Consider the following 22,010-nt stretch of genomic DNA (forward strand, 5'->3'; position numbering starts at 1 on the left):
GCGACCCAGCAACGTGCAACAGCGCTGCTACCGAAAGCTCGACGGCGCATGGGCAGCAGCGTGACTAAGTGTACGAATAGGCTTCTAACACCGGCAAAACAAAAACGTTTTAACATTAACAAAAACGTTTTTTTTTTCTAAAACGCTACCAACACAGAGCTTATACCACACCCCACCGAAAGAAAGATGGAATGGAGAGGAAACATTGCCAAATAACGTAGTGCGGAAATTGTGTAGCGGTACATCCGTACAAGGGCGACCAAGCAACGCCGGTTACATAAGCATCGATGTATGCAAGCAAAGAAACCGCTTGCTATTTTTTTTTTTTTTCCCTTCGTAGTTTCCTTTTTGGAAAGAGGCGAGGTTTCGAAATTTCGAAGCTGGCTGATCGCAACGGCAATGCGGGCGGAGAAAGACGCGGCAGATAAACAAAACACAACGAAGCAGAACGGGCGGCGAAGGCGTACCTAAAAAGCACGCACGCCAGTCAGCCACGCAGCACAACACGGCGCCTCCCATTGAAGAATTTTCCTCGCTTTCGCTGGCATGCAGCGGCGCCGATGGCCCCCACCTCGTGGCGCGCTGGCCGACCCACGCTTTCCGCGGCGACCATCTTCCCACCGTGGCGGAACCCACGTTCACTGAAGTTGTGCCGCTACTCGCTTCCGGCCTTTCGCCTACTATATAAAAGAATTTACAAAAATAATGACGAGACGACCTGGCACGGCCGAGTCGAAATAGATTCGTACAAGGAGCGGAGGCCTTCACTGTGACGCCTAGGTGGCTCGGCACAACGCTCGCGAAGATGCGTCGTATATACGGCGCGACATCGAGGACAACGTACCAGCGCCCACGCAAGCACGAACACAAGAAATACGTGGAGAGACTGGCTGACGGAACCAAGGCAACGACACGGCTCATTCTTTTTTTTTTTAATTACGCCGCGAAAAAAAAAAAAAAACGCACCCGGCTAGACACATTTCCGTGCATTACCAGTATTAACGCACAGCCTGTCGTCTCAGTGGGGAGAGAGAGACAAAGTCCAAGTGCTAACTGCATGGTGAGGTGTCAGTCTGAAAAACTTGCAGCAACGGTGTATGAAGCGCAAATTTAACCTCAGATTAACCAGTGACGGGGTTTAACGGTCCCAAATCAACACGTCGGCTTCGAGAGACGCACTCGTGAAGGGGCCGCCGATTAATTTGGAACAGCTGGAAGCAGAAAATCGAAAATAACGAGACACGCCCGCAGCAGTCCAACATGCATGAATAACGCGGAACATTCTATACTGCAGGTCTAACGGCAGCCTCTGCATATCGGTTCTAAGGACATGGGAGTCGGGCACAGTTACGCGCCACTTCCAAGGCTCTCGTAAACCTGCTTTCGATCGGAAGGACGCGTTGAAGGCGACAAAAAAAAAAAAAAAAAAAAAAAAAAAAAAAAAAAGGTCAGTTAGTTAAAAACTACGGCATTGGCGATATGGTTGCGGCGTAACAGCGTCTGGTATTACCGCTTGCTCGCTTTCGCTCTTCTGGTTGCCGCGCCTTCCGCAGCTCGTATATTACCGTCACCTTTGAAGACTGGGCGCGTTCGTATAGCATATACTTGCCGAGCCCAGATAGCGCAATAACCACACAACATAAGGAGGCGCACATACAGCGTTGCGTGTTTGTGCGCGCCTATTTTGCGGTTACTGCGCCTATCTGCCGACAAGTACTGCACTCCGCCCTCGCGAGGTGGCAGCGAAGGTGCTGCTGCTTGCATTCGCCAGACGCAAGCAAGCAGCCGAGGAAGTAGTCATGGGGAGCCACGTCGCCGAAGCCCACCAGGAACGGGGGGGCCATTATCGTTCGGCCCTCTTCAAAACTGCCTCGGCGGAGGGCGCCCCCGCCGGCCAGGAAAACACGAGCGAGCAGCATGGTTGGTTGTGGGGAAGGAAAAGACGCCAAGTATCGCCGCCGCCGAGTTTTATCGCGGCAAAGGCGAACGGCCGCCGCTCGCCACTGCCGCAGATTGTGCTCTATTTGAGGAAACAAACGCTTCCCCACTGCACGACAAGTCGGGAGAAGGAACCGCCGCGGCATTCCGGAAGACCGGCACCATTTGATTGGACGGACAAGCGCGCGGAGCCGGAAACGAGCCTTTGTCGTTGCTCCTTGTTTCGCCCTAACGACGTCGTCGGACGCTAGGGAAAAGGCGAAAACGAGAGGGAAATTCGGCAGCCGTGCTTCCGCACTGGCAGCGCTTTCACCTGCGCGTCCGATCACGGCCCGCTTGCTGGTGCTCACAAACACAACAGGAAAAAAAAAAAGAAAAGAAAAAGCGGGTATGATTATTGCGCCGCTTTTTCTCGGTATATATTTGCGAACGTGGTATATATTTGCGAATTGCATTCTGGTCATAAATGAGGGCGACTGCGCCGTAAAAGAAGCACGGGACACGTTCTCAAAATTGCGCGAGACACGAGAAACACGGAACAGATGCGGCAGTATGCCCACCCGGTGAACCATTACTGAGCCGATCTGTATCCGGCTCGCATTGGCAGGCACGAACTTGACAGCAAAAAAGGCCCAACTCCTGCAATACGCGCGCCGTCATTCCGCCCGCAGAAGGCATTCTAGGCGAACAATCCGGAACATGTTTAAGAAGGTGATCAACACAGTGAGAAAGAGCGCGGCGAGCGCCCCACAAAGGGACTGAACCTGTTGGCATCCATCGCGATTTTACCTCCCCGTGAACACTGAAGAGGCCAATGGCGCCATATTCCTGACTGCCTGAAGCGTCCACCTTTCCAATCTGGTTGGATAATACTATGTATACGCAACCCAAGCGGTGCATGCGGCAGAAGGCAGCCAAGCATGTGGTGCTTCGTACCAAAATGCTCATATTCAGATGTACCTTTCATTTCACGGCCACCATTCATTTATATATGCTTTACCACTGCACCTTTCTAAATCCCCCCCCCCATACGATGAGTTTTCTTTTTTTGTTCAGTTTTCTGTCTATCTTTTTTTTTTTTCTGCATGGGCAAACACGGCGGGTGGAATAATAGCATTTGGGATAGTACACCTAGGGGAACGTGAGAATGCTAGAGACCAGAGCGGAATTATAGAACATGGGGTTCAGCGCTCATCAGAAACTCGCGGCTATGATAAACGCCGTATAATGAAGGACTACGGCTTAATTCTGACCACCTGGAGTTCTTTAACGTGCACCTAAAGCACGCCACCCGAGCGATCCCCCCCCCCCCATTCCGCGTTCATCCTAAAAACCTAAACACACTGTGTTCAGTTCTGCGAAAAATGCGCTTTAATGCGCCTCGGAAAGCACGGTATTAAAAAGTGCCTGCAGCGCTTCTTTTCCGCCAGAGTCATTCGTATTTACGGGGTACCTCGTCAAGCCACCCCCGTTAAACTGGAACAAAGAGGAAGCAAACACATTCGAAGGAAAGTCGGCGTTCATCCGATTTTCGTGCTCGCTAAAAAAAAAAACAGGGCCTACTATACACGGCCGGCCCTTGGAGGCAGAAACCAGACAGTCCTATTGCGCGCTCGTCTAGACAAAAAGCAAACGGCAGCTCGCGTGCATTGCCGCTATGGAAGCAGTTTCACGACAGAGTGCGTGACTGGGTGCATCGCCGCACGATGAGGGAGGAAGTGCGCGATCGAAGGTTGTGCGGCATGTTGACTCACGATACGGGCATTGCAGCTGCGGTGAGCTGCTGACTCACCCACGGCCACAGCTCTATTCTCGTAACGTACGATTAAACGAGAGAGAGAGAAATACTCGGGAGAGGGTGTCGTTAATCGCCCGGAAACCGAGTACAATAATGCCCGCCTGAGAAAGGACACGAAAACTGCGGACCACACCATTCTTGCTGGTGCGGCGAGTTTTGTGAACGATCCTAAGTGCTCAACCTGAAACGGACTTTAGGGTTGTTGCGATATTAGTATATAACCGTAGCCGGAGAGTAGCCGTAAACCACTGAATCCCTAAGAGAGAGAGAGAGAGAAAATAGTTCTATGTGATCACACGGGAACCTATAAATGTCTGATTATCGCCATTTAAGCGTTTGGGAGGACTGACTCAGAACAGCAGTACGCATGTACTGGCACTTACGATCCGATGTACGAGTTTCGCATGCCGTATGGCCTTAAACAGGCGCGATCGGGCATCTCTGCACCGCACTTGGTTAAATGTCGCAAATACTAAACACTTCCAATTTAGAAGCAAACGAATAAGATTGCCACTGTGCCCTGCATGCAACCATACGGGAAGACATAGTCCCCTTAATCTGCACTTGCAAGCTATTTACACTAGAAATCGCAGCCTTAATGTCCACACTGAACATTCATCGGACTGTCATCCCTTGAGTTAAGACACGTCCTTGGCCCGTGGACTAACGCTGCCTGTGCCTCTCGCGCAACCAAGGTACTCTTTAAACTTCCTCAGAGACACTGGTCTCAGTGAGATACATTCGTTTGCCGAGTGTTGGGTTGTGTTTTGCGTATGTTGTGTATCTGTGCCGTGAACTGTGCATATCATTTCATCTTTCATCATACTCATTTGGAGTAGCATGCTAGACGTCCAGGCAATTCTCTCCTAGAACCATTTGTCTCTCTCTATATATGGCACTTTGTAGGGGTACACCAGCAAACGAAAAGGATACAAGAAAATGCCGTGAGGCAAGACACAGAGCAAGGAACAGGAAGGGCCTAACAACTGATTTTATTTCTTAGAAACGGCGTCCATCAAGACCAAATGGACCATCCGTGACAGCACTGCAAGCCACTTCAAGGTAATCGTTCCAACTACGCGTGAGAATCTTTATCGAGTAATAGGTGCTCCTAGCTTGTCAGGAACACAAAGCAGTTATGAGGCATAATATATATTTTTAATATGGTTAATACTGATCTAACTAGACGTATACTGACACGTAAGGCGTACCCACTCACTCAAGCTACACGGTAGTTCGCTAAGAAGCCATACAAGTACGCTGTATACCACTGCCCACCGCGGTTTCTCACTAGCTATGCGAGGCGTTCTGCTGCTGTGCACACAGTGACGGGGTTCGACTGAACAAATCGCTCTACACTCAGATTTAAGTGCACGCTAAAACTACCAGGTGGTTAAAACTAATTCCTAGCCTTCGACTACGGCGTTTCCCACGGTGCAGCAGCTCCTTTGACGCAGGATTCCATCAATTAACTTTTCCCCACCCACTGGGCAGGCATTCACCGCAGCAATCAGAGCAAGTTGGCGCCAAGGACTCGAGGACAAGAAAAACGTTTTCATGTAGTACTACGCCTGCAACACATGCGGGAGTACGTCAGAACGCTTTGGTGGACCTGCAAGTAAACAAAATTGATCCCGCCAGCAAAGGCGCGCTGTTTGGGGTTCTTCAGCGCAACTGTATACAACGACGCGAGAGGAAGACCAGTGAGAGAAAAGCTACGAGAAGGCTTTAAAAACCGGCTGGGCGGGATTCCGTGAAGCAGCAACTTTCCAAACAAGGTGCAAAGGCCCATCTTTTTTTTCCCCATTACCAGAGACTCGCTTCGGCCACCTCGCCAGAGCGAAAATTGGCACCTTTTCCTGGAAACAATACTAGCAAACACCTACTAGACGAAGACTGGCGAGTCGTACTTGGACATGGTAGAGATTCCGGGACGCGTGGCCGGTTACATCACCATCCATAAGATTACGCACGCGTTATCCGCGACGTTCCGCTACATCTAGGCGGGACCCGGTGAGCAAGCAGTCTGTCTGCAAGCGGACATGATGCCACTTGCAGGTAAACTCCGCTCTGGATACGCATACAGCGTTAGACCCAACGCCTGTGCTGTAACCCAACGCGCGCTCAGTGCTGGTCGGCCTGTGCTCTTCGCGGCAGCATCTGTCGCGTAGCACTCGTCATGTTTCAAAGAAAGATGTTTTTTTTTTTTTTTTTCTTTGTAAAGCTACAACAGCGCATGACACCACTGCAGACACCGCACAATCTGTTTCGTCGTTGGTGGACTGCTGAATCTAGGGGCAACGGCTAGGCTCACATGCTGCATCGGTGCACTTGACTCTTACGGGTGGGGGAGGGTAGAAAAACAGGCCGGCCGATTCTCGTCTCCGAAGGAGAGTCGGGGAAGAAGCGGATGGGCACTTCTCGGAAGGAGAGAGCCTCTCCTGAGGCCACGAAACGCTGTGCCCGCATCGCGCTCGCTCGCTACCTGGCTGACAAAGCAGCTCCTTTCGCCCGACCGTCCGAGCACTCGCACGGATAAAAAAATGCAAACGGGTTCGCTGCCAAAGCAAAAAGGAAGACCGCCAAAAACAAGACAGTCGCGAAAACAAACGCTCGACGCGTGGCACTGCAGCAAGAAACTGCTGGCTGCTAGGTTAGAGTGTCGCCTAACATAGGCGCAAAAAAAAAAAAAGGGGGGGGGGGGGATAAGGAGGACAAGCTGGTGTTGGCGGCCAAACAACGCGTGGCATCGGTCTCGAGGCCAAGCGCGAGAATCAAGAGCAACACTACTCGCTGCCGCTGGCACTTCCGAGCCGGCCAGGCAAACAGCCACGGCATGGGACGCGAGGCCGGACGGCCGACCGCCAGCGGAACGGCGGCTGTCGCCGACCGACGGCCGAACATGGAGGGGGGGACCTGCTGCCAGCAGCGACCACAGCACCGGGACGGGAGGAGAAGTTTTGCCGCTTTCTGTTTGCGGTTGTTTTTTTGCTTCTCGGTCCCGTCGCGGAGCCCAGCTTCACAACAACGAGGGCAGGAAACGAGTCGCCGCGCCGCTGCTCGCGGCGGCGGCGTCTCACCCCCCCTCTGGCACTGCCGTGCCTTTGAGAGCGCCTCTCTCCCTCGATCGCCCTCTCCCCCGCTTTGCTTACCTTCATAGAGTTATCCCGACGGCGCGCTGTCGTCCGCAAAGACTCAAGGTAATCCAAAGACGCGGTCCACAGGCGACAGTCATGTTTGCCGGTCGACGACAGCACCGGCGCTGCACGGCAGGGCACGCGATTGCACTTTGTTGACGCGTCGGCGCGACCACGCGGCGAACGAGCCTCGTCGAGCAGCACAAGCGGCAACACGCGAACACGACGGCGGCAGCACCGAGAAGCAGCGTCGGCGGCACGCTCCGAGAGCGAACGCGCCCATAACTCCGAATGGGACTGTGCGGCGGCGCGCCGGTCGCCCCGCCGACGGAAAAAAGGAGGGGGAGGGAGCGCGACCGGGACCCCCGCGGGGGGAGTAGGCCGCAGGCGAGGAGGGCACGCCGTCCGGACGAGCCGGCTGGCCCCGCGTAGCAGTAACTTGACGCGCTAAGAGATGGAGGCACTGTACAGGACGTTTTTCCTTTACAGGCTGGTCGGGGGTGTTCGACGGGCTCGACACTAACTGCTCAGTTAGCAACCTACTGCTGCTGCTGCCACTTCTACAGAGGTACTACGTCCACGGCATAATCGCCCGCCGTGGTTGCTTAGTGGCTTTGGCGTTGCGCTGCTAAGCACGAGGTCGCGGGATCAAATCCCGGCCGCCTTTCGATGGGGGGCTAAATGCAAACACGCCCGCGTATTGGGTACACGTTAAAGAACCACAGGGGGTCAAAATTAATCCGGAGTCCCTCACTATGGCGTGCCTCATAATTAGACCATTGTTTTGGCGCGTAAAACCCTCGAATTTAATTAAATTTTTAATGTAAGTCTAGCCTTAGATATCCAATCAGAAGGGAATCTGGCTGAAAGTACATTACACTGAATCGTGCACAACGAGATGCAATCAGAGGAGAAAGATAACGCATGTTATTTGCCTGCGTTGCCCCAGCTCGCATAAGAGCCCGTGAGAAAAAGATATTACAGAAAAAAAAAAGACGAATAAAAAAGGCAGAGCTGCGATGGTTCCCTTTTTCAGTTATTAGTTCAGCAAACTTCAAACCCCTTTTCAGATGTAGGGCTGCTTTGCGACGCTCAGATGTACTGAGAGGAGGTTCACCGGGTTAAAAGGCTAGTCCTCGTTGGGGCATTTGCATTTGCTTGCTAAGTCGAATGCTTAAATCTTCAGATGAAATATTAGCAACGTACACTTGGAATCTTCCAATTGTTCCGGCAAACTGAACTCATTGGCGAGTGCAACCTAGCTTTACCAAGAGCTCCTCATCAATCACGCGTGTCCCAGGTGCGCAATGGCAAAGCAAACCAAGCTTGCGCAGATGAAAAAAAAGAACGCGATGGTGAGAACTAGTGATTAAGCTGCGACTTTACTGTTTTACACGATACTCAGTTTAGTGAGGTTTCGCTCGAGGCTTCTGTAAAATAATTAGATAAATAAACTGCACAAACCGAAAGAGGAATACTAAATCAGTTTTGGACTGGTAAAGCATCCTTTCAGAGCTCTCTCCCCCCCCCCCCCCCCTTTTTTTTTTTTTTTTTTTTTCATTTGGTCAAAAAACGGTTGACGATTGCTGGAGGAAGTGTAGGCCCAAGCGTTTCTTTATTGAATTTCGCGCTGATACCACTGCGCAAGCAACGTGATCGTGACATCACGGAAGGATTTTTTTTCTATTTAGACCGTTTTACAGCAGCAAAAAAGAAAACAAAAACAAAGAACAAAGAAAAAGGAAGTCGGAACTTTCTATATAACATCCTTGGTTCCATTATAATGCAATGTGGTCCTTATTCACCTACAGGCATCTATCTAGACCGAAGTACAAGCTGTTAAACTCAGTGACGTCACGGCGAGCTGGTACGTGTCAGCTTCATAATATATAGTGTTTCGTTCTTGCATATTTTTCCGGCTTATCACGCCTTCTCATAAGGTAAAAGCGGGCGCTTCGCTATTGCAGACGCGTGGTTTACTAACACAGTTCAGCTTCGTTCCGTGCACCTTTAGATAAAGGCACTCTACCGTTATCATCAATACATTAACAGATGTATTAGGGACCCCCAAAGAAAAGGGGCCCCTAACGATTAGAGTATCGCCACAACGCGTGCGCCGAACCCAAACACCCGTCATAGTTTTCCCGTCATCTTTGGGTTTGGGTTTTTTCACGCCCTTAACGCTAAATTTCAAAAATAATAATGCGGGTAACCTGCTTTGCGTCGTCTCAAAATCGCCGCGAACATCTCGAAAACGCGTCTGTCACGGATCGGCATAGTTTCGAGTCATCGACACGCCTATTAACGGGTGTCAAAAACGTCGTGGTCCCACGGTGTGGTATATAGTTTCGAGATAGCGACACGCCGACTAACGGGCGTCAAAAACGTCGTGGTCCCACGGTGCGGCATATTGACCCTTTTCGCGGAGCAGTTTGTTTTAGAGAAACGAGATGGCGCTCACGGCGGCGCGCCATTAAAGCCCCTTGATGTTAGAAAGTAGCGACACTCTCCCCCCCGCGCGCGCTTTCCTCCTCAATTCTCCTCGGATTTCTCCCCCTCACCGGGCCGGCGCGGCGCTGAACCCTCCAGTGGCTCGCTGCAGCCGCATTAGAATCAATGCGCACGCTTGTTTATTCGGCCCTTTCAAGCGTTGTATGGGAATTTATCCCTTGTGAAACTGTCATGACGAAAGTACGTTTCCGATAGAACGTCGTGACATTTTTTTTTTGAGGACGCTTCGATAAATAGAAGCGGAAGCGCTCCGAAAAAATGAGTACCAAGCAGTGGCTGAGCTGTTTACCTCTACGTCGCCACTTGGATAGTCCGTAACGCGGAGGTGTATTGGGTGAATACAATATAAGCAGCGTAGAGTATAAACTAGAATTTGGTTCACAATATTCGCTCTTAAAATGCTCAGAGAAGGTAACCAAGAAGAAATGTGATAGTTTACTTAAAGTGAATTCGCCAAAATGAGTGGGCCAAAAGCCTTTGTACCAATGCCACTGTGCAAAATACGTGCTGTGTTTGCGAAACAGCCAACATAGAACTTTACACACGCGCCTGTATTCCGTCACTATGAAACGACGAGAAATTACATTCCATCACCTCTGGGAGTAACCTAAGTCTCTCTCTCTCAAAAAAAAAAAAAAAAAACAACAACAACAACAACAAAAGGCTGATTGCTTACACGGAAACTGCTAAGACTGGCACTTGATAATTAACTTACAGACTTCAAGATGGCAAGTTAATCAGAATTGAGGGAGATTATCAGAAGCGCGTGGCTTGTACTTAATGAGCATGCGCGAATAATACATAATACCACTTATCTACATATATTGCGGTTCATGCCTTCGCAACATAAAGTACGTAAAGAAAAAGAAATGCTCGCAGTATTGAAACGTTGCAAAGATACAATAAGCATGCAATAAGAGTAAAATAGTTCCTTGGCTTCACAAGTATCAGGCGCAAGGATCACACGCACACACACACACACACACGCGCGCACACACATACACGCACGCACATACACAAACACGCACACACACACGCACACAACTACAAAATATGAGTTACAGGCATTAACTCACAAATTACATACATTTGAAAACTAACGCACGCGCGAAAACACAAAAGCTTTGTCACGGGTCGAAGAGTCAACAAAAATTTGAGCCGACTCACTTTAAGAAAAAAACTATATGCACAGTTATCGGTGCTCTGTATTGAACTGAACGAAGAGTCCGGCTATGCGAAGAGCATTAAAATCTTCATGCAACTTCATCCGCAAATATGAGGAAAGCTGCAACATTCGCCTCGCAAAGAACGGCGTGCTTAGAAGGGGCGAAATCCCTTCTCCAGATGTTATGGAGCCACTGCTTCCGACGCACGACATTCCGTTCACCTCGGGGGATATAAAATAAGGCTTGCCCTTTCTCTGACCTGCTGCTGCATTGAAACGCACAGCAGCAAGGCATTTTCACTGAAAACGAAGCTCAGATTCCTACGAAAGGATGGGAAAACTTGGGAAACACACGTTCGGAGCGGCAGGGCGACCACTACTTGGACTGCTCATGGCGAGCGGGAGAAACCAAAGGCGCGCGAAAGCAAGTTCCGCGCAGTTTTCGTGACGTCAGGGTCACCTGACGGGGTAGTCTCGCGCGCCGCAGCCATTCAGCGTGGCGGATGCGCTGCCTCCGCGAAAGAGGGGGAGAAAAGGAGGAGGTTGACCGCGCCGGCGAGGGTGTGGCGGCGTAGATCAAAGCGTGTCGCTACTTTCTAACATCAAGGGGCTTTACGCGCCATACCTCTCCTCGGCGACCGCGCACGAATACGAAACCATTACCGCTTTTACCTTGCTTCTGTGCGATCAGCTGTCGGAAAATGCAACTGAGTTTTCGCTAACGCACTGTGCTCTAATCATGCTAGATTTAATCATGTGGATTGAAGACGTGTGCAGTAGGTGGCTGCAAAAATAGTGACGGGCATGTTAAGGAATGGAATGAATCTGTGTGGCCAAGTTCGCGGACCGCTGCTGCGACTGTCCGAACGTGTTACCGGCACTTCGAGATGTACGGCTTTCCTCGAGGATACAGGAATTTGCTCATCCACCAGCATTTTATCGCTAGCCTTCAAAGAAAGGGCTTCATCAACAGAACGTCGGCAAGGGTGAGTACCACTCGTTAAACAATGACAAAGGGAGTAAGCTTCGCGCGCGTTATTTATACGGATCTATCCCAAATGGCAGGAAAACGTACGCCCACTCTATCTCCGACGTATCAATAATAACTGAATGGGCGCTCACTTGAATATATGCCCGCTATATACACACAATAAATGACGGACTACACCGATGGCACACGAATGTTCGAAGCTGAATGCTTCGTGACGGTTCACAAGAGTAAGCGAGTTACTAGCGGTAATATTTATTTGCTACAAGGTATTACAATGTACAAAACAGCTATGTTCCAAGCCTTGCGTGCAGCAAGAACAAATCTATCAGAACTGAGCACACTCGCGAGCGATTAGGCAGAAAATAATCAGATAGTGGCTGCACCGAGGAACTTCACTGACTCAGAAACTGACAAGCCGCTGCTTCAAAATATTTGCCAAATAAAGAACAAAAACCAAAACACACTAATCATGATTCAATTCATGAGCGGAATGTTTGGATAGATTGGAATACATATTTAGCCCCGCTTTTAGAACAAGCACCTTATACGCTGCTCGCGCCGTTAGGACAAAGCTTAATGAGCTTCGAAAGCGCTTTTGCATGTTCTCTGAAGCTGTGACCAAAGCTTCGTGTCGTCCACCCAGCTACCGTCTACGATATCTCCCAAAACAGAGGCTTTCTGAGCCGCGCCGGCGTCATACACTTCCATTGTAAACAAGGAGGCAGCGGAGGCAGTTGAGGCAAGCAATGGACGCGTCCCCACGTGATCAAACATGGCAGCGCCCACGGGATCGCCGCGAAAAGGGTCAATAGTTTCGAGATAGCGACAAGCCGATTAGCGCTGTTGAGGTGCCCTCTCACGAGAGGCAGTTACGGCGCTGTACTTTTCTCTTCTCCTCCTATTTAATAATCACTCACACACACACGACACGCCGATTAACGGACCCAAGTGTGTGCGTCCGTGTGGTGGAGTGCGGGGGCGCGATCTCGGACAGCGAGTGGAGAATAAACCGTTCCCTCGCCCCTGATTGAAAGGGGCGCGGCCAAGACTTTTGGGAGCAGTCATGAAATAATTAGGTGAACTCTGCATACCTACAGTTCCCCTACATGGGGAACTAGGGAAAGGAGAGGGTATTTAAGCGCAAGTTTTAGGCCCTGCTAATCAGTCTAGAAGCTGAAACTATGAGCTGCTGAGAAGCCGTTCGGGGGCTAGTGCCGTTCAGTATCGCCTGGGCCGCCTAGCCACGTCGGAACACCGAGTAACTCGTTGACGTACGAGACGAGAAACCAACGTCTGCAACGAAGCTCACGGTATTTCGTCTCAAGTTAGCTCAACCTGCTTGAGGGAAGTCATCAGATCTAGACTCCTGGGAAACGCAGCCCAGCAATCGCATCCACCTCAACAAGATCGGCTCGCCGGCATTCTTCGGGAAAGCTTTGCGCACCGTCTTTACGGTTATGGACTTGCTGCTGCTGCCCGGCCACGGGTATGACAAAGTTTTCTTTTGAACTTTGTTTTATTGACTACTGTTAAGTGTATTGTATATTTGATCCGCGCCCTGTTTCATTTTTATATCCACTGTTAATTGCTCGTCATATTTATTTGCCATCATCATTGTGCTATATTAGGTTCAGGTGTGTTAGTTTTTATTATTTTATTTTAATAATTTGTGTATATTTATCAGCCGGTAAATATCTAATATCGGTAAAATACGGGTTTATCAGCCGATAAATATCTTGTTTTTTTGTTTACTCCCGACTCTGACTCTTTCACTGTGTTAGCTCGAGTACGGAACGACCAACCGGCTTGTATACCCCGTCGATCGACTTCGCACTGACGACGAACAGGTGACAGCCGTGACAGCGTCAACGCCTCCTCATTGAAAATAATAAACTGTCAGGTATACTCTTCATCCTATAAAATATTACGGATTGCATTATTTCATCTCTCTCTCGCTCTCTCTCTCTGGCATTATGTTTTCAGTTTCCTTCCGCGTGCAGAAAGGGCGCTGCAAACGCATGACGCTAACGTCAGCAGGGTACCCTATTCTGAAGCACCTTCCCGGCAGGCGGTAGACCTCGAACGCAAAGTGGTCGCTTGTCGGGGCACCCTCAGCTCTACAGACCCCTATTCTAAACCTCCATAATGTAGAGCTGCTGCCCTACCGCCACGTGGCGGCCGCCGTATCCCGATGGCTTGGGAGGGCAGAAACGCCAGTCGTTTCGGCGCATGTTGGAAGACCTTTCTTCCAAGGGATTCCCTCACTGCCCATGCACGTGTAGAACTGGAGCGTATAACCCATTCAATTAATCAATCAGTCAGCATTGCCAACACCGCGCGGCGGTACAGTGCAATTCTGCGGCTGGCTGTGCCGCCTCCACCATTCCGAGCTCATGGTAAATATTTCTACAGTGCTCACACTAGAGACAGCACCTCGCATGTTTCCTCGCATGTTCGAGCTCCATTTTTATTTATCACTTTCAACCCACCTCTCCCAATCTTTAATAATTAAATACGCCCAGACTTTTACCGGTGAATGGTTGACCACTCATAGTCCCCCCCCCCCCCCCCCCCCATCCACATCCCCCTGAAACGCTAGTTTCTGCAGCTGCCGGTAGGCGGCGACACAAGTGTATGCTTTCGCCGCCGCGGCTACTGTACCGCGGCAGCAGCTCGCATCCCCATAAGCGAAGGCAAATTTGCAATTTTTTTTTCTTAAGACCAGGCAATTAACTGTGGCAAGTGTTACACTACCACTAACTTGGACTCAAAAGCGCGATCCTTCTGAAAAAATTCAGCAAGAACAGTGCATCGGTGAGCGCAAAATCTTTTTTCGAACACGCCAAGCGAAATATGCAGGATCCTCCATACAACGCGAGGGGCGCGCAGCGCAAATGCCACAGCGCAAGGCGCACTCATCAATGTATTGAACCGCGGTGCGTAATACACAATGCACGATGCCCGCACGCAGTGTAGGCGGAGGGGAGATACCCGAACGGGGAAGGCGTCTCCGCGCGTTTTTGCTCGCTGCGCCTCCGTTGCCTACCGTTTCTTTCGTCTTTTTTTTTTTCCCCTCCCCTCCCCCGCAACGCGAAGTTCGTCGGATGCCGCAGCGGCGAATCTTGCGGGACGCGCCTAAAGGTCAGGGTTCTGACCTTCAGACTGTTGCGCCGGGTCGGGCCAGGCCAGGCGGCCACCGAGTAAAAAGAAAACGCCGCGCGAGCACGCACGGTAGGCGGGAAACGCTTCTAATATAACGAAAGTATGGGGAGCCCGTACATTCACCGATGTAAAAAGGCCGTGCACACTATACTATATATACACCGCACCGTGTTTCCTCTTTTCCTGGATCATGCGACCCGCGCCTTCCACGAAGTGTGAGAGATGACGATGACCGCGCGCTTACTTATACATGATAAAGGTGAACTGTGTGTCCGTGCGACTCCCAAGGGGAGAAAATGTGTGCCGCAGCTCGTCATCAACGGCTTCAGACACCGCTAAATCAATTAGTTGCTATATCTGTAGGCGAACAACGAAAGAACAAAGCAACCACCTGTCAGGTATACACGTACACTATTCGTCAAAAGTATATGGGCTATACGTTACCTGCAACTTCCAGGATGACAAGCCCGGCAAGGGAGTTGAAAGTGGTATTCCATATATATTCAGACACTCTGGGCAATGAAAACCACTCCCGCACTCGCCCTCGAGGGGTCCGGAGTGCCAGGATCGTCGCGGGAACCGCAGCGCACAGATGAAGGACATATAACGGTGAAGGCGCGGTGCTATAGCGCGTATACTTAGAACAAAGGCTGTGCATGCTCAGAGGCACATAGCTGAAAGCTATAGATAGGTTTGCGTAACGTGCACCCATGTTCGCGCGAGGTGGGGTGTAACTGCACCAATGAAAAATAGAAAAAAAGTGTAACAATGAAGGGGGAGGGGAAGAGCTATTCTCAGTAAAGTTTTCCAGGGTGCTGAAACTTCGGCGCAACCAAAAGGTAGCCGAGGACGGAAAGGAAGGCAGCACAGCACCAGACTTCCCGTCACCGGCCCTGGTCACGGTCGTGAGGTCGTAGTCAGCTTTTCGCGATGAAGTTTCAACGCCGTACCAACTTGCTCAGTTGATCCTTCTTTTAAAGGCTGCTTAAACGTCCATGTTATGTTCAAGGAACTATCACTTGGCATACTACTAGCGGAACATTGCGATAAGGGTCGCGACGAAGAAGACTCAAGACGATATTTTTGCTCGACGCTCGATTGGCTTCTTCCTTTCGCATCCTCCATCGGAGGATAGGAAAACGCACGGCCTGACCAAGACAAAGGCGTCGGTCGGTAAGGAGAATTGGTGAGACAGACCGAACGAGGCATAGCAGTGGACCGTCGTGGCGAAGGTATGCCTGCATACGCTCCCGCCGCAGCCACAGGCCATACACACATGCGATGCAAGCAATGTGCACAGCATGAGCCACCACGGAACGAAGAGAAACCGGTTCCTTCTAGGAAACCAGCAAGCGACGCGGCCGGAACACCGCCGCCTTTAATGTGTATAGAGTGTGCGCGCCCCTGGCAAGGCCACGATTTTGTTGCACCTTCCACGAACCCATTTACATGTGTGCTCATCTATGAGCATTGGCGACGGATTTGCCATTCAGACATTTCAACTAGAGGCAAGCAAGTCACACGTAAGCGGTCAAAGTGGTGTTAAATAAAATTGGCGCATTATGCTATATATAACGGCATTCGCGGCAGCGTCGCCTCGGTGTATATGCGCGCTCAAAAGAGGTAGCGAACGCGTACGAGTGAGTGCTCGAGCTCGCGCAAGCGGAACGAGAAGAGTCGCCGCCTGGCGGGCACTGGCTGGACCACAGATAGTGTGGATTGCGCTGCGCGTCGTCTGCTCGGCACTATAAGCTACAGTTTTAAATGCTACTTTTTCCGTGGTTGTGTAGCACAGTCATAAATGCTGGTCTGCATTTTTTTGACGGTGTACAGAAGCGTTTAGGGCTACGCTACGCTACATGTATTGTGAGCGCTGTGATGCAGTGCGTTGGAGTAAAGCTTGGTGCTGCTGGTTTGCTTGTGGTGTGATCGCGAAGAATTGCCTGCATAATTATTTCATTGAAATATATATATATATATATATATATATATATATATATATATATATATATATATATATATATACGATCGTCACGACTTCAAACTATTACTTTACGTGCTACAAGCTACTGCTCTCATCATACATATCAACGAACAAGGTAAGCATTTTTTTTTCACCACGACCAAATTTATTTATATTGTCAAAAACATTGTTAAATTGTATTGCAAGTGTGTCTCGTTTATAATAACCCCAATACGGGCACAGAAATTGATCCTGATCCAAAGGATTTTAGTTGCACGGATATCAATAATTATGCCATTGTATTTTACATCATTTCAAGCCCGATCATTCCTCTTGAGTATTCCGTGGTATAAGAATACACTCTGCACGAATTGCCGTTCGCTTACAGCCCCTACATACTGCTGTATATATCTGTCCCGCAAAGCAAACTTCGCCTTTCGCGCTTTAGAAGAAGTGATGAAGGGCTGTTTCGTCCATGCAGAATTTCTGCTTCTCTTCGTAGGCTCAAGTTTAACGTGCTTACCGAACTAAACAGCGTTGATAGCTCTTATATTTTTGGACCTCAAACGGGGAAACAAACTGGTGACGGAAAAGGCAAGTACGTTACCTGCGCAAGTGACAGAGCTCTGCTGCCTTCAGAAATTTGTCACTGTCTATGATTCCACTGTGAAGGTGGTTTTCAGTTGAAATACGGTGGTAAATGTTCCGAAGTTCCAATGTATTACGGCCGCAGCAGCACTGTAGGAGCACACGACGCGCGCCGCTTGTGACAGGCTTTCGACCGCAGCGCCACGTTTGTCGTCATGAAGCGGAGAAGCGCTGAACTACGCTTCACGCCCGGCGGACGGCACACACCTACCCATCTAGCCACCGTACTCGTGTTTCTTGCGCAGCACTTCCGGTTCACCTCCTGAGAGTACAGGCGACAAAATTCAGAAAAAAAAATAGACAAAAAAATAGTACGGTGCAAAATTCATGGGTTTCATTATAGATATGATATCAGAGCATAAATTTAGTTACAAGTTGAGTTACTGAAATGTCTGGAATAATCAGAATTAATTAGCTGAGACGAAATGTATATCATTTCTGATAGACATTTTGCATAAATACCGACAACACTGTAAGCGCAGTGGATTCCCGCAACCATTGTGAAGGACAGACGTGCGCGCAGGACGCGCCAATTGAGTGATTACAGGCCGCGTGCTCATTGCTACAGGTCTCCGAGTTTTTTTTTTTTTTTTTTTTTTCGTTCTGACACACACATAGTGTGTCCCCCCTCCCCCACAGGATTGCCCTGCTAGCGCAAGCTTGATTCCGGGCAACAGACACAGGTGGAATGCACGAACTGTCATGCACAAAGGCGTTCTTACAAAACGAAAGAGGCGACGGGGATCGCGCCGACGGCGTGCTACGACTTCTTTGCAGAGTTTTACGTCATTCCCGATTCTATGGGAATCGACAAAAATGGAAGCGAACCAAGAAGTGCGGCATATACTCCGATACCTAATGCATTGCTGTAGCAATCCCGGGCATTCATCCCAGGGCCGAAGTACCAAGTCGCACAGGCTAGAGTATTCACCAATATATACGATCGGGTCAGCTTGTCGCATCTCAACCTGGCTCAAGAAAAGTGTGTCGCCTACACAGCTTTAAGCGCAGCTCATTACGACGGTGCTGTAGCTCATGAATGTGAAAACCGGATGACTATATATAGCTATGTGTGCGATGTATACACATTCTTTTAAATAAATATATTGAGTGACTGGCGAATCAAAGCGGCTGCATTTAACCGTCAAAATTGGTGTGAAATACGGGCGACCGGTCGGAACGGCCACGCAGCGGCCGAGTTCACAGGTGAAATCGGTGCGCCCTTATGTAAGGTAGACATGCACGCTGCGTGCATTGCGGTACGCCGCTGTACGTCAACAGCGCGTTGATTTGGACTGGCTGGTATACATCTTGTCAAACAGCAGAACTTTGAATTTGAGCACCGCGAGACAGGACGAAGCAAAGAGGCACAGTACGGATTTCAGTGAAGGAAGGCTGAAGGAAGAAACACGGTACAAAACATACAAGAACGCGGTGGCGCAGGCGACCGGCTACTATATAGCCTGCCCATCTCTCACAATGGTGGCCGAAAACCAGCGTCGCCCTACTCCAGTAGTGTGTTGCCGGCATCAGGCAAGTCGGACTCGGCATGCGGGCCCAGAGCATCGAAAGGGTCAATCCCCGAAAGCCTAAACGAAGGAGAAATTGCAATGGGTAGTTCAAGTGAGTCATACATCTTGGTTGTATGACTCACTTGAACTTGCTGAGCAATGAACTTGCTGAGCACACTGAGCTGTTAGCGCGTTCTTTGTACGCCTCTCGGTTTGACCACATTTATTTAGACCGCCAAGTCCAGCGCCTCGAGGGGGGCCACAACGATTCCGAAGCCTCGACATCTTACGGGGGGCACTGCTCGGGTTCACCTCAAGACAAAAGATCTCGCTCGCCGTTTGCGAAACTGCATGTTGCACGAGATCCGTCACTCGCCTATAGCCGTGGCAAGCATACCCCTCCGGAATCGCCGCGCACAGCTTCCGCTAGCGAAAGCACCCGCGTTCTCGACAAAAGAGAACGCGGGTTCGCTCTCAGCGCGAAGCTCGCGCGAAAGCAAGGACCCAAGTGCACGAGGAGACAACGAGTGAACGTCTCGCGAGGCGAAAGCGAGTGGCGACGCGCCATGCCCGATGCCCACGATGATTACCCGCCGCGCGACGACCGCACCAACGACCGACCGTCCCGAGACCGCCGAAAAATTTCGCCGGACGCGCTTCCCCGGTTCTCCGCGCCTGCGACCCCCAGTGCTGCGCCCCGGCAACCTTATACACGAGACGTCGGCCTCTACTACGCGAGGAGCCCTTCTTAAACGACCGTGGCGTAATCGCTCGACGACGAGAGCAAGAGGAACGACTGAGGAAGACAAAAGGGACGCCCTCCTCTTCGAGCAGTGGCAGCAGCGAGGCGAGGCCAAGAAAGAGGGGAAGGGAGCGAGCGGGTAGGGGGGCATGCAGCTTGGGACGCCCCGCGACCTTAGGAGGAGGGGAGGGCGCGGCACTGCCTTGGCTTGCCGGAGTCCCAAGGTCGGCAAGAAAGGGCCAAAATAGACACATTTAAAGCGCTCGTCGACAGCGCGGCGCCACCGGGCGGCCCACACGCAACACCGCCGTCCCGCGCTCATCATTGCGAAAAGAGCAGTATAAAATAAAGATGAGCCGCAGTGCACGAGTTGCTGCCAGCAGGGCTCGCCCGCCCGAGCTCCCATGCAGGGTCGTACATGGGCTAGTAGCCAGCGTCGTGCCCTTGTAGCCAAGTGCCGCTCTATACCTTTCCTCTTGACACGCAGCGTCTCAGACACGAAACGTCTGTTACCCCCCCGGGCCTCACTCGCAATCGCCACGCACAGACAGCACGGTCATTCTGCATAACCACTCGTCCAAACGCCGCGTTTGCGCGTTCGCAGGGAACGACGTTTTCGTCTGCGTCGCTGAGCGTGTAAATGTGAGACGCTATTTTTGAGCGACTGTGGCGAGTGGAGCAAGTGGGCATAGCAACGCGCTATAGCGGAAACAGGGCGACGAATATATATATACTAGAAGACACGGCACGCAGGCAACCCAGTGGTGATGTGACGCCAACTCGCCCAGATGCAAATGCGGCTTTAAATATAGTGTCCGTCCTCTGACAGACGAAAACCGTCGCCTCCGCCAAATGCGAAGCAGGACGCGCGGACGAAGCATATACAGGCATGGCATAAAAAGTTCTGCGGAAGCCCGAAGGGTGGAGGATGAAAGGGAAAAAAAATTGACAGCCGCCTGTTTTTGCAGCACGAAAGTTTCCTTTACGGCTTCGTGCTACAAAACAGGTGGGTGCCAAATTTTCCTTTTTATGTATACGGGCATGTACTCTTCTCGAAGTGACTACGAAACCTGTCGGCTGTGTCAGGTATTCGGGTGAAGCAGCATATTTCCGTGCAATGTACTCGAACGCCGTGACAGCAATCACGGTGTTTTGCCCTGGAGCTGATCGTCTCAAACGATAATCAGTCATACGCGAATGCGCAATATAGTATAACGTGAAGTAAGCTGAACTCGGTTTAGAAAAAAAAATCTGGCACGAAAATTCCATTGAGTATATAGCGTATAGCGCTCCCGATCTGCAGCGCTACATGGAGAGGCAAATATGACAACATAACCCAAAACGCAGGCCATTCGACCATGTTGAGGTTTTCCACTGAGAAAATTAGTTTTGCGCGGTGTTGTCGAGGTATCCGCCATGAGGACGACAGTTACGAATGACCAGAGAAAACCATCCTTGATGCCTCAATAATATGCGTGTTATAGATGGCAGGATAAGTGCGAGACAGGGCTCGTCGCCGTGAAATGTTGTTCGTTCCTTGGCATGCGGGACACTCACCCCCGTATTCACAAAAGGGCCTCGAATCGAAACTCTTCCTCGACTCCATGGATGGATGAATGCATATTATGAGCTTCCCCTTTGAAGCGGAGTGGTGGCCGATGACGCCAAGCTCGTTAAGTTTGCCTTTCTTCTGCATTTACTGTCGGGCGTTAAGATACGTGGTCCGTGAGAACAAACCCTTCCAACTTGAAACTAACCTATCGTTCTGAAAAATAATGTCCTTAGGCCGAAGGCACTGCGTTTCAATTACGGTTCTCATTGATTTCGACGACGCTGAGTTTTTCTTGAGAAAAACACCTTCACTCCGGCGCATTCAAGCAGAAGAGGAAAGCTAAACAGCTTTAGAAAATAAAACAAAAGCACTGCGAAATAGGTGAAATGTGTCACTTCAATTACCATGCATAGTCCTTCATTCGCTTAGTAATTTAACGTTGTGGAGAAGTCGGCGACATACTGTACTTGTTACCAACATTCTTGTTACTTGTTATACCAACCACCCACTTTCTCGAGTCGAGCGGTGAAACGTTCTAAGAGAGAGAAAGTGGTTCGGTGTGAGAAAAGGAAAGGTTGGCGCCATCTTCTGCAGCCCTTGAGGGAGCACGGCTCAGCGCCAACGTTCTAGAACACGGCGGTGCGAGTTTTGTACCCTCGCGGCGCAATGACGTCATATGCGAACGAGTGGTTTCTGAAGGCAAAAGAGCGCGATGTTTTGCTCCCGCGCGAGGAGACGAGGGGAAAGGGCAAGCGTACCGGTGCCCGACTGGCACAGAGCGCCCGTACGACGCGCGTCGCGCGCGGGAGCGGCGTCGTGTCAAGCAGTCGCGACAGTGAACCGCACACAAAAGAGCACACAAGTGCCAAACATTCCTCATCGTAAGCGTGTT

At 50.5% G+C, this 22,010-nt stretch overlaps 1 protein-coding gene across 5 annotated transcripts in view; it reads right to left on the bottom strand.

Annotated features, from left to right (window-relative positions):
* LOC119437141 (rap guanine nucleotide exchange factor) overlaps window positions 1-22,010 on the bottom strand; it is a 598,134-nt gene that overhangs the window by 108,481 nt on the left and 467,643 nt on the right. The window contains exon 1 of one of the 5 annotated variants that reach the window (XM_037704212.2): window positions 6,889-7,173. The exons of the other annotated variants lie outside the window; for them this stretch is intronic. Within the exon in view, the coding sequence (XP_037560140.1) occupies window positions 6,889-6,894 (6 nt within the window). The 5' untranslated portion in view covers window positions 6,895-7,173. Of the gene's footprint in view, window positions 1-6,888; window positions 7,174-22,010 lie in introns of those variants that run through there. 5 annotated transcript variants of the gene reach the window in all.

This window comes from Dermacentor silvarum, chromosome 1 (genome assembly GCF_013339745.2).
Source record: "Dermacentor silvarum isolate Dsil-2018 chromosome 1, BIME_Dsil_1.4, whole genome shotgun sequence".
NCBI classification, from domain to species: Eukaryota; Metazoa; Arthropoda; class Arachnida; order Ixodida; family Ixodidae; genus Dermacentor; species Dermacentor silvarum.